The 12,376-nt window shown below is 38.3% G+C and overlaps 1 protein-coding gene across 3 annotated transcripts in view; it reads right to left on the bottom strand.

The window, feature by feature from the left end:
• KCMF1 (potassium channel modulatory factor 1) overlaps positions 1–12,376 on the bottom strand; it is a 76,418-nt gene that overhangs the window by 22,581 nt on the left and 41,461 nt on the right. For all 3 annotated transcript variants that reach the window (XM_032652065.1, XM_032652063.1, XM_032652064.1), the window contains 2 exons: positions 8,239–8,406; positions 4,064–4,203 (listed from right to left, as the gene is read on the bottom strand). In XM_032652065.1, the coding sequence (XP_032507956.1) occupies positions 4,064–4,203; positions 8,239–8,406 (308 nt within the window). The remainder of the gene's footprint in view (positions 1–4,063; positions 4,204–8,238; positions 8,407–12,376) is intronic.

Here is a 12,376-nt window from a genome sequence, read left to right as displayed (position 1 = left end):
ACAAACATATCTAGGTCTTCATTAAAAAGGGAGGGATGTGACAATAGTGTTCTGAGGTTCCCCAAGGTGCAAGACGATTCACTTTGCTGTATAGCAGAAAGTAACACAACACTGTAAAGCAACTATACTCCAATAAAAATTAATTAAAAAAAGAAAAAAGGTAAAAAAAAAAAAAAAACACCAAAAAAGAAACGAGAAAGAGTCAGATAGTGTAGACATCGACAATATAATAAGATGATATTATGAATAACCTTGTGCCAAGTTCAGAAACTTATACGGATGTATCCCTGGGAAAATAAAATGAACAAACTAACACAATTAAAAAAAAAAAAAAACCAAAAAAAAACGGAGGGACTGTATCACTTACATGTATGAAAACCTAAAAGCTGGAGATTGCCCTAACCTCCCCTTTTTGGAGAGGAAAGAAACCAAAGAGTAAAACCAAATGAAAAATAGAAAGCAAAAAGCTTCCAGCAGGGAATGCTAGAGAACTGATGCAATTATGAACGGAGTAGTATACTGCAACACAGATTTCTAGAAGTGAGAAGAAAATGTTGGTGAACAAAAGTACTTTTACTTTTTAAAGCATAATGTTCTTAATATAAATTGCAAGAGATTTATTAAACAAGGAACTGAAAGATTAATTACATGTCATTAATTAGAGGTAAAGCTACATTTCATTTAAAAACAACAACAAAAATCCCCAAAGGCTTTCTAATTAGCTGCAGTGCAAGTCACCTCAAATGTAAGATTTAAGAAAAATTTCAGGAGTCATGCTTAATGTTTTTATGTTCAAAGCTTTCCCACCGTATTTCTTCCACATTCCTACCACTTCCTCAACAAATCCTTCATGTTTGTAATCCCATTTGACCTCTAGCGCTCACTTCTACTACCAGCTTGATGGATTTTGATAATTACATACTGTGCTACTTCCCCTCTTAATTCTTCCCGCAACCAAAAACTAGTCCCAATCAACCAGATTTCATAACTATGAGGGTTTTTAAGAACTTGTGCTTAACTTCAAAATCACACTGCTTATCAGATTTGGTGTTTATAAAAAGATCCCTGAGACTACACCCAATCTGCTTGTAAAATTTTTAATCATCTTCACTATGCATTCTAAGTCAGATGTTTTTAATAATATCTAGTTTGAAGGATCCTCCATATCCTCAAAATCAAAAGCCTCTTGAGCAATCTTAAATTAATCTTAAGAAAGGAGGCAAATCTTAGGTTGGGGCCTTAGAGTCCCAAGTTGAAAAAGGAGACAAAAATATAGACAAAGGGGCTTCCCTGGTGGCGCAGTGGTTGAGAGTCCGCCTGCCGATGCAGGGGACACGGGTTCGTGCCCCGGTCCGGGAGGATCCCCTATGCCGCAGATAGGCTGGGCCCATGAGCCATGGCCGCTGAGTCTGCATGTCCAGAGCCTGTGCTCCGCAACGGGAGAGGCCACAACAGTCAGAGGCCCGCGTACCGCAAAACAAACAAACAAACAAACAAAATATATATATACACACAAAGACTACAAAGTTATTTAAAAAATTAACCTTCCGTACACTTTCTTACTAGCTATGTCAGGTATCGGTAAGTGCTTACTAGTGGTGACAGTAATATCTGCAGGGATATATCCTCTCACTCCTAAATGTTCCAAAGGGATGCTGGTTAGAGGAGTGAGATCCTTAAGTCCTAGAGGAAGGTACAAGCTGGTGGTACAGAGGAGAGATATGCAGGAAATGCAGGGGCAAAGAAGGATAGAAAATTGAGCATTTAGGAAGAAAAATATAAACAGGAATAGAAACAGAGATACAGTTATTATGTGAATCTAATTCCCTACCTTCCAAAATAACATGAGTCACTCCTGAACTCCAGAATTCAAAAATGCTTTAATTACCATGACTTGGCAAAACACAGGGGGGAGGGTGTTGAGAGGGCACACATAATAATATCACATGGACATTTACGTATAACTGTAACACAACAGAGCTGATAATGTGTTTCACATATATACCTAGAGGCATTCAAAATACTTAACACCTGGCAAGGCACAGGCAGCAATCATTGAGCACGGACACTGGCCAGTATTCCACACGTGGTACACCTGCTGATGTCAGCCCCGGATCTAGGACACGACCTACATGATTCAAAGAATCAAGCACCTTTGTATCAAAGATTCTTGCCTGCTTGCTATTTTTCACTTCGAAATGTCTGGGTGTGCTAATGAGTGGGAAGCGAGGTAGATGCGGTGCTCATACAGACTAAGAGCCCATGAGGAGAGAGAGAAAGCCTTAAAATATTACACAAATACTAATATGAAAAAATGGTATGGCCGCTGCCTTGAGCTATGTTCCAAAAGTTGGGGAACTAAACGAAGGCATATAACTGAACACAACTTATGAGAGACAGACCATAAAACTATTTGTAGATGGTATTTAATTTTCAAACTGTGTATCAGGTACAAAGGAGTATAAATAAATTGTATTTACTTTCTGGAAAAAAATAAAGGCAAGGCTGCTGGTAGTTGACTCTCATTTTAAAAAATGAATAATTAGCTTTTCATTCATGGAGAGGACTTGAATTTCCACTGGATTCCCCAATTTTAGATGTGGAAAACCGACACATTGTCCTGTCCCAAAGGGGTGATGGAACTACTACACTAGGGCCTACTGGCTAATATAATAATGATTTTAAGAATGCCAGGTTTACAATAGGGAAACCCCTCCTTATTATAGCTAGGTAAATAAATTCTCAAACTTAACAGAATTTAAATCAAAGAGAAATTATTCCAATTTTCCCACAACAACCAGGACAGAGATGCAATCAAATCAGCATTCATTCTTCACACTGTTATCTGGGACTGTTCCAAAAGGAAGCAAAATCACCTTTGTAGAATAAAAAGAACAAATTAAGGACACAAGTAAAATGTGACAATAGTGTTCTGAGGTTCCCCAAGGTGCAGGATGAGAGCATTTTTGAGTTGTTAGACGGTAAAATTTGATTTGAGAACTACATAATGTAAATTTACCAACTGTCTGAACTATGAATCTTATAACAACTTTAACATCAACTAGCAGTGTAAGTGGAGGTAACAGTGAACCTGTACTCTCACAGCTGTTAACAGCAGGGCTGTAGTGGAGACAGAATAAGACAGTGGTTAAGTAGGGACTCTACAACCCAGAGGGACTCTGGCTGAGTTTAAACACCTGACTCTGCCCCTTATTAGCTGTGAGTCCTTGGATACACTATTACTTTACTTCTCCTGAGTTTCAGTTAATTTGCTTTGAGTACATTCAGGGGCTTATGAGTTGAAGCAATGTGCAAATGCTTGGGCCCAAACTCTCTGAGTTCCACACCCACAGTTCCAGCTCTCATGGCTCTCTTTATCTACTGTTACCAATGGTGAACGGGGGGAAGGGGACTCTTTGGGGTGCACTCATCATTTCTTGAAGTTGGATATATGCTGACTCAGGTGTCAAGTAAAATATCCAAAAAGCTTTCAAGCCAAGATTTTCTTTGTGTATTATTCTGGGTCCCTGGCCACTGGCAAAGATCAGAGTAGGAGGAACTTCTAGGGACCTCAAAGCTCTGACCTATGAAGCAAGAAATATGATCTGATGAAAACCAAGGAAGGTCAGTGATATATCACAATGAGATGTGACAATGGATTTCTACTTAGTATATGACCAAAGATTTTAAAATTTCCTTGTGAAGGTTTCCTTATAAAAGAGAAATCAATCAGGCAGCTAGAATACTATGGAAAGAGATGTGTTGCTTTAAACCTTTTCACCACGTGTTTACTGAAGGCTCCTGAATTTGGTTAAGATTCCACGTTGTGCTTTTAGCAACACGGCAAGAAAGGCTAGTGTGGACAAACAGGGGGCATCACCTCGTACACGTGCAGCCTCCCTCCTAGGATGTGTAAAATTTGCTGTTAGAAGATAATTTAACAGTTATCACACAAACAGTATCAGTACACTTAACAGGAGGTAGATGATAGTGACATGGCTTTATTTATGTTAGAAATAATATACTTTACCATATCATTTAGACACAAGGCTGCTTCACTTACCACTTCTGTTGATGTTTCTGCATGTTCAGAAGTAACATGTTCTTGAAGAGATGTCTCCGTATAGCCCATTTTTCCACAATAGGGACAAGTAAAAGACTGTGGCTGCTCTACAGAGAAAGCTTCCCCACCATAGTACAAATCTGAAAAACAGAGTGGAACTGCATTGAGAAATAATTATTATTCGTTTTTTAAAAATATATAAAAATGTAACCATGTGGTACAATAATGTGAAAAAAAACAGGGTGCCTGAAATCTCCACCAACAGCCTCACTTTGTCAAGGAGTGCTTAGGTACCTCTCTGTTTACCTCTGTAACATCCTTATTCTCCCAAGGACTCCATGTCACTCTTCCCAAATTCCTTCTCTACTTGCTACTACAGCCTTAAGAGAAAAGCAAGCAAACAGCTTTATATCCCTTCATTTAATTTTGAAACATCTCTAACTTCACATTTGGTTCTAATTTTATTGTAATTTATTTTTTTTCTTTATCTCTGTATATACTGTGGCAACACCAATGTCAATACAAAGAATCAGCAGGATATATCATATACAAGAACACAAGTGCTCAGAGGGAAAGAACAGATGACAATGATCAATATGCCAACTCCTAGATGCAGCTATTTATCTACAGAACATACCAATCATATAGCAGGAAGGACCCTAAACATTCAGTTATTATAAATGCTAACTTGAATGGGGAACTACCACAACGTACTCTGCCCAACTTGGTTACTGAAGAACTGACCAATTAGTGAGAGTCTGTGGGAATAATTTGTTTGCCTGATTAACACATGCCAAGGAATAAGTCTATTTTTCTCCATTAGTAGCACAAAAGGAAATGCAATTGAAAGTACACTTAGTATGTTATGTCACTTCATTACAAAGATCTCATTATTTAACATGAAACAAATACCTACTTTAAGAGGATATGATCGTTTTTGTGAGAAGAGAAAATGAAAGAAAGTGTTTACTACGTGGTAGATTCGTGCACATTCATTCTTAGGGAAATTAAGACTATCTTAAAAATATTTACCCATTACATATATACTGACCATTTATTATATGCATAAGTCTTGCCAAGTGAATTTGGGGTAGGTGGAAAGAAACATAAAAAAAAAAAGAAGAGAACTTTCTTACCTGATAAAGGGCATCTACAAAAAACCCAGAGCTAACATCATACTTACTGGTGGAAGACTGGATGCCTCCCCCCCAAGACCAGGAACAAGACAAGAATGTCCACTCTTGCCATTTCTATTCAATATTTTACTGGAGGATCTAACCAGAGTAATTAGGCAAGAAAATAAAACGAAGGCATCGAGATGGAAAGGAAGAAGTAAAACTATCTCTATTAGCAGATGACATGACCCTGTATATCAGCAAACCCCAACCTTTTTGGCACCAGGGACCAGTTTCCATGGATGCGGGCGGGGTGGGGGGGTATGGCTTCGGGATGATTCAAGCACATTACATTTATTATGCACTTTATTTCTACTATTATTACATTGTAATATATAATGAAATAATTATACAACTCATCATAATGCAGAATCAGTGGGAGCTCTGAGCTTGTTTCACTTGCCACTCACTGACAGGATTTTTTTTTTTTGCAGTACGTGGGCCTCTCACTGTTGTGGCCTCTCCCGTTGCGGAGCACAGGCTCCGGACGCGCAGGCTCAGCGGCCATGGCTCACGGGCCCAGCCGCTCCGCGGCACATGGGATCCTCCCGGACCGGGGCACGAACCCGTGTCCCCTGCATCGGCTGGCGGACTCTCAACCACCGCGCCACCAGGGAAGCCCACTGATAGGGTTTTGATATGAGTCTGCAAGCAACTGATTTATTATGATCTCTGTGCAGTGAAACCTCTCTGCTAATGATAATCTGTATTTGCAGCCGCTCCCCAGCGCTGGCATCACCGCCTCAGCTCCACCTCAGATCATCATGTGTTAGATTCTCATAAGGAGCGTGCAACCTAGATACCTTGCATGTGCAGTTCACAGTAGGGTTCCCGCTCCTATGAGAACCTAATGCTGCCGCTGATCTGATAGGCAGTAATGTGAGCGATGGGGAGTGCCTGTACATACAGGTGAAGCTTCGCTTGCTCACCCGCCGCTCATCTCCTGCTGTGAGGCCTGGTTCCAGTAGCTGTGGGGACCCCTGCTGTATATAGAAAATCCTAACGAATCCACTAAAAAACTATCAGAACTCATAAACAAGTTCAGCAGCATTACAGGATACAAAATCTATATATAAAAACCTATTCTTTTTCTGTAATTTGCAATGGACAATCCAAAATAAAAATTTTTTAAAATTCCATTTACAAAAGCAAAAAGAATAAAACATTTAGGAATACACTTAATGAAAGAAGTGTGAAACTTATCCTCTGATAGCTACAAAATTTTGCTGAAAGAAATGAAAGATGACTTAAATAAACAGAAAGATAGCCTAAATAAACAGAAAGATACCCCGCATTCATGCGTTGGCAGACTTAATAACATTGCTCTCCAAACTGATCTACAGATACAAAACAATTCCTATCAAAATCCCAGTTGGCTCCTTTGCAGAAATTTGACAAGTTGATTCTAAAATTCACATGAAATTCAAGGGATCTAGAATACCCAAAACAACTTTCAAAAAGAACAAAGCTTGAAGACGCATACTTTTTGATTTCAAAGCTTACTACATAATTGAGACACTGTGGTACTGGTATATAGGCATATAAATCAACGGAACAGATTGAGAGTCCAGAAATTAAAACTGACATTTATGGTCAATTGATTTTTCTTTTTTAACAGCTTTACTATCTTTGACATATAAAAATTATATATATTTATGGTATAAATATGTTTTCACATATGTATACACTGTGAAAAGATCACCACAATCAAGCTAATTAACATCTCTATTACCTCTACATAGTTACCATTTTGTGTGTGTGTGTGTGTGTGTGTGTGTGTGTGTGTGTGTGTGTTGAGAAGATTTAATTTAAAGATCTATCCTCTTTGAAAATTTCCAGTATACAATATCGTTAACTATGGTCACCATGCTATACATTAGATCTCTGGAACGTATTCATCTTGCATAACAAAACTTTGTACTCTTTGACCAACACACCCCAATTTCCCCTTTCCCTCTGGTCAACCGATTTGCAACAGTAATGCCAAGACAATTCATTGGGTAGAAAATAGTCTTTTCAACAAATGACGCTGGAACAACCGGATATTCACATGCCAAAGAATGAAGTTGGAACTCTACCTCATTCCACACACAAAAATTAACTCAAAATGGATCAAAGATCTAAATGTAAATACTAAAATTATAAAACCCTTTGACGAAAACATAATTTTAAGTCTTTACGATCTTGGATTAGGCAATGGTTTCCTAGATATGACACTAAAAGCACAACAAAGAAAAGAAACAGATAAACTAGACACCATCAAAATTAAAACTTATGTGCTTCAAAGCGTACCATCAAGAAAGTGAAAAGACAACCCACAGAATAGGAGAAAATTTCTGCAAGTCATTTATCTGTAAGGAACTTGTATATAGAATACACAAAGAACTATTAAAAGTCAATAATAAAGGACACATTACCCAATTAAAAAATGGGCAAAGGATCTGAACAGACATTTCTCCAAAGCAGATCCACAAATGGCTAATCAGCACTAGGAAAGATGGTCAACATCACTGGCTATCAGAGAAATGCAAATCAAAACCACGTGAGATACCACCACTTCACCTTCACACCCACTAGGATGGCTATAATCAGATAATAACAAGTGTTGACTAGTAAGAAATTACAGCATGAAACATTTAAAGCTTTTCTTATGAATTGACAGTGCCTTCTAATCAACTGTAGAAATAATCTGCTTCCTGATAACCAGACTTGTGTATTGTTAGCAAGAACGGTCAGTTTAAACTTTATTCCTTCTTTACTGAGGCACTCTTCCGTTTCATACCTTGCCGGTTGTATTTATTTCTGAATGGCTTTCATAAATAAACTATAAGAGGAAAAATTACTTAGAATATAAAAGTAAGACTCATGTTATTTTTAATGAATTTGGAGCCTCATGTATGCTACTGGGGACAGTTTTAGAACATTTTGCCTTTACTTCTTCATACACATACACACAAAGTTCTAAATAATAATTCATTAAAATTTTAATTAAATACGTACCAAAATCTACCCTTGTTAATATGCACTGCATTGGGTGGTCAGTTGTATGCCTTGTTGTTGTTGCACCACTTTCATAACAAGATGCACAAAGATCGTAATCGTAGCAAATTAAACACTTATATCTGCGACCTCGAAAATTTCCTTTTAAACATGCATCACAGCTGACACCTATAAAAAAAAGAAATATCATTAATTAGCAGCCGTAAAAGGCCACTCTCCATTTCAATTTTATAAATAAAAAAATATGCATTTAATCCCAGATTTCCTTTCCAAAATGACTAAAAACAACACAGTAAAACGATATAGGAATTTCCAACTACATGGTGGATTTGTTCCCCTGATTTACATTCCTAATGGAAGTAACTTAAAATGTTTCCAAAAATGCAGAAAAACATTTTAAATGCCTTGATGAACTAGCAAGAGGGTAAAACCCAAGTGAAAGAGGAATGGTTAAATGGAATCACTCAAGTAGTGGGCATCTATTTGGAAAAATCTGAGCTTAAATTTTCACAGCATCACAGGACAGACACAGGAAGCAAAGACCAAGGTCTGCCACGGCGGGGTGTCTGAACAGGCAATTCCTCATAAAGCTGAGACCCTAATATACCCTCAGTACATGGGTGAGCTAGAAACTCTCCCTAGGGGATTACAAAACTTGCCCGTGAAATCCCCCTCTCCCCAGGCACAAAACAACAACAACAAAACCCTGAAAAGTTATAACTACAAACCAGTCCAGACTTCTTATAAGTGGAGAGCCCAAATTTGGACTCCCAAATGGTTCTCAGGTCAAGAATTTAATTTAAAGTGGTCCTAAATTAGTACTGCCACCAGGCATCTGGCAGAAATAAAATTTGAAGGAATGACAGTTCATACAAAATACCAACAAAAAACAAAACACCATCAGAAAGTAGCAGAAACAGCAGAATCAGAATGGCAAACAGTTTATAACAGAATCGAATATCAAATAACACTTAACAGTTTAAAAGACATAAAGAGCTTGAAGAGGCAACCAACAGATTTGAAAATGAACTATCTAGGTATACAAAAGATTAATTAAAATTTAAAACTCAATGGGCAGGTTTAATAGTAGGAAAGCCTTTTATTCACATGTGATAATGCTTGCTTATACAGAAAACTCCAGCTAAATTACTGAAATTAATATTTTAAGCAAGTTAGCTAAATACAAAAACTAATTTAATAAAACACTGATTTCTTCACTCAAAAAAGACAAATACTGGTATATTTTTAAAACGCCACTTATGATTCCACTTATATGAGGTACTCAGATTAGTCAAATTCACAGAAAAAACAAAAACAAAAACAACCCCCCCCCCTAAAAAACCCCCCCAACAAACCAAAGTAGAACAGTGGTTAGCTACCAGAGGCTGGGTGGAAGGGAGAATGGCGAGTATTGTTTAATGGGTTTCAGTTTGGGATGATAAAAAAATTCTGGAGATGGACAGTGGTGATAGTTGCACAACAATGTGAATGTACTAATGCCACTGAATTGTACATGCAAGAAGGGTTAAAACGATATGCTGTGCACATTTTACCACAATAAAAACATTACGTCATCTGTAGTAGCATTTCTGAAAAGTGCCTATGAATAAAGCTCACGAAAGGGGACTTCCCTGGTGGTCCAGTGGTTAAGAATCCACCTACAAATGCAGGGGACGCAGGTGCAATCCCTGGTCAGGGAACTATGATCTCACACGCCATGGGGAAACTAAGCCCGCGTGCTGCAACTGGAGAGAAGCCCGCACGCTGCAACGAAGATCCCGCATGCCACACCTAAGACCCAATGAAACCAAAAATAATAAAAATAAAATAAATAAATTTAAAAAAGCCAACCAAAGATATGCAGCCCTTTATGAAGTAAATTAGTAAAAATGTGTTCAAAGACAAAGAGCTTTAAAAAATAAAAATACCAGGTTCACTGACTAGAAGGTTCAACATAATAAAATATCATTCTCCCCAAATTGATCTGTGGATTCAATACAATTCTAATTAAAAAATCACAAAAGAATTTTTTGTGGAACATGATAAGCTGACTCAAATTTTTACACAATTTGCAAAGGGTCAAGAATAGCCAAGATATTCCTGAAGAATAACAAGACGGAGGGATTTGCTTAACATATCAAGAGCTACTATAAAGCTACAGTGATTAAGATAGAATGGCCTATCCCCCAAAAAAAAAAAAAAAAAAAGATAGAATGGCATTGGCATAGAGACAGACAAACTGACCAAAGGAACAGTACAGAAAGCCCCCAAACAGATGCACACATGTTGAAATCTGTTTCATGACAGTAAGGTCACTAGAGATCAGTGGGGAAAGGAGGGAGTAGACAATAAATGGTACTAGGACAGGTGATCACCTATATATGGGGAAAATAAAATTGGATCTCTTCCACAGATCCTACACACAAGAGCCAATTCCAAATGGTTTAAAGACAAACGTGAAAGGAAAGTGAAAAAGTCTCTGAAGACAATGTAGGGAATATTTTTATGAGCTCAGAGTAGGAAACAATTTCTTACACACACACACACACACACACACACACACACACACACACACACACGGCCCAAACCATAAAAAGATACATTCAACCACGTTAAAATTAAGACTTTTCCTTCACTTTTAATACCCTAGAGTGACAGAAGAGACAAGGCCCAGAAACTGGTGATAAATATAACACACGTGACAGACAAAAGTAAGGAATACAGAATACATTAAGGAACTCTCACATATCAGTAAGAAAATGACCAACATCCAACAGAAAAATGGGCAAAGACCTCAATGGGCACTACAAAGAACAACAAACACAAGTGACCAATAAATATATGAAAAGACTCTCATCTCATTAGTCATCAAAAAAGTGCAAAAAAACCCATCATGAGCTATCATTTTACATCTACCAATCTGGCAAAAACGTGGAAGTCTGTTGATATCAAGTGCTAGAGAAGACAAGGGGCAACAGAAACTCTTCGACGCTGCTAGTGGGAACACATATCTGCACAACTACTTTGCAAATTTTGTTCATATTCTAGTCAAGTTAAACATGTACAATTACTGTGACTGCAATTTCACTCTTAAATCTATTCCCTGGGGAAACTTTTGCCCAGGAGCACCAGAAGAATGTAAAAAAAGAATGTTCACAGCAGGTTCTGCAACCGGAAAGAAAAAAAAAAGGCTGTTAACAACCCAAAGGGCCATCAACCGTCCATTACAGAATGAATTAAAAAAGAATGAATGATAGCCTAAAATAGTGGGTGAAGACAGGCATATAACCAAACTAAGTTATAAAGCAAGTTAGAAGATAGGTGCCATGGAGAAAAATAAAGCAAAAAAGGATAAATAGTGTGGACAAAGAAAGCTTCACTGAAAAGACGGTGGGCAAAAAGATGGAATACTTCAAAATCTGCCTATTCAAAATAGCGTCCAAGCATGACAATGCTTTTAGCACAGCACTGAAGGTACTGAAAAGGGTAAGTAGCTATTCAGATTCACAAATGAAAGTTTAATGTAATAGGGTACAATAACTGTCAAACAAAATGTAGTGTGAACTGAGCTAAAGAGGTGCCTGAAAGGCAAGCTCAGTTTTGAACACGAACTTTTTGGCATGTCCCATCCACCATTACTCTGCAGGCCCCACTTTTCTTTCTGTGGTGTGGTGCCCACCGACAAGTATAAATGAACAAAGCTTAAGGCGACTGGGGATGGCGATATTGCCAAACACTGCATCAGTTTCAGTAGGGACATGCTGATGATGCCTGTTCCTTGCCTGTTCTACTTCGCTGATAAAATTCGAAGCTATCTAAATCTAAATGCTCTCCTAAGGGGTGAGGATGTCGAGTGGTGTCAGGCTTCACCTACAATCCAGCTGGAGTTCAGTAACTGTTAGCCCTTTAAGAAACTGAGGTTCTTTAAAAAAAATTTTTTTTTTTTTTTTGCGGTACCCGGGCCTCTCACTGCTGCGGCCTCTCCCATTGCGGAGCACAGGCTCTGGACGCGCAGGCTCCGTGGCATGCGGGATCTTCCCGGACCGGGGCACGAACCCGTGTCCCCTGAATCGGCAGGCCGGACTCTCAACCACTGCGCCACCAGGGAAGCCCTATTAACTATTTTTGACGGAATCAT

This window comes from Phocoena sinus, chromosome 13, assembly GCF_008692025.1.
Source record: "Phocoena sinus isolate mPhoSin1 chromosome 13, mPhoSin1.pri, whole genome shotgun sequence".
NCBI classification, from domain to species: Eukaryota; Metazoa; Chordata; class Mammalia; order Artiodactyla; family Phocoenidae; genus Phocoena; species Phocoena sinus.
The sequence above is the reverse complement of the archived record's forward strand: the minus strand, read 5'-3'. Positions and strand labels throughout refer to the sequence as shown.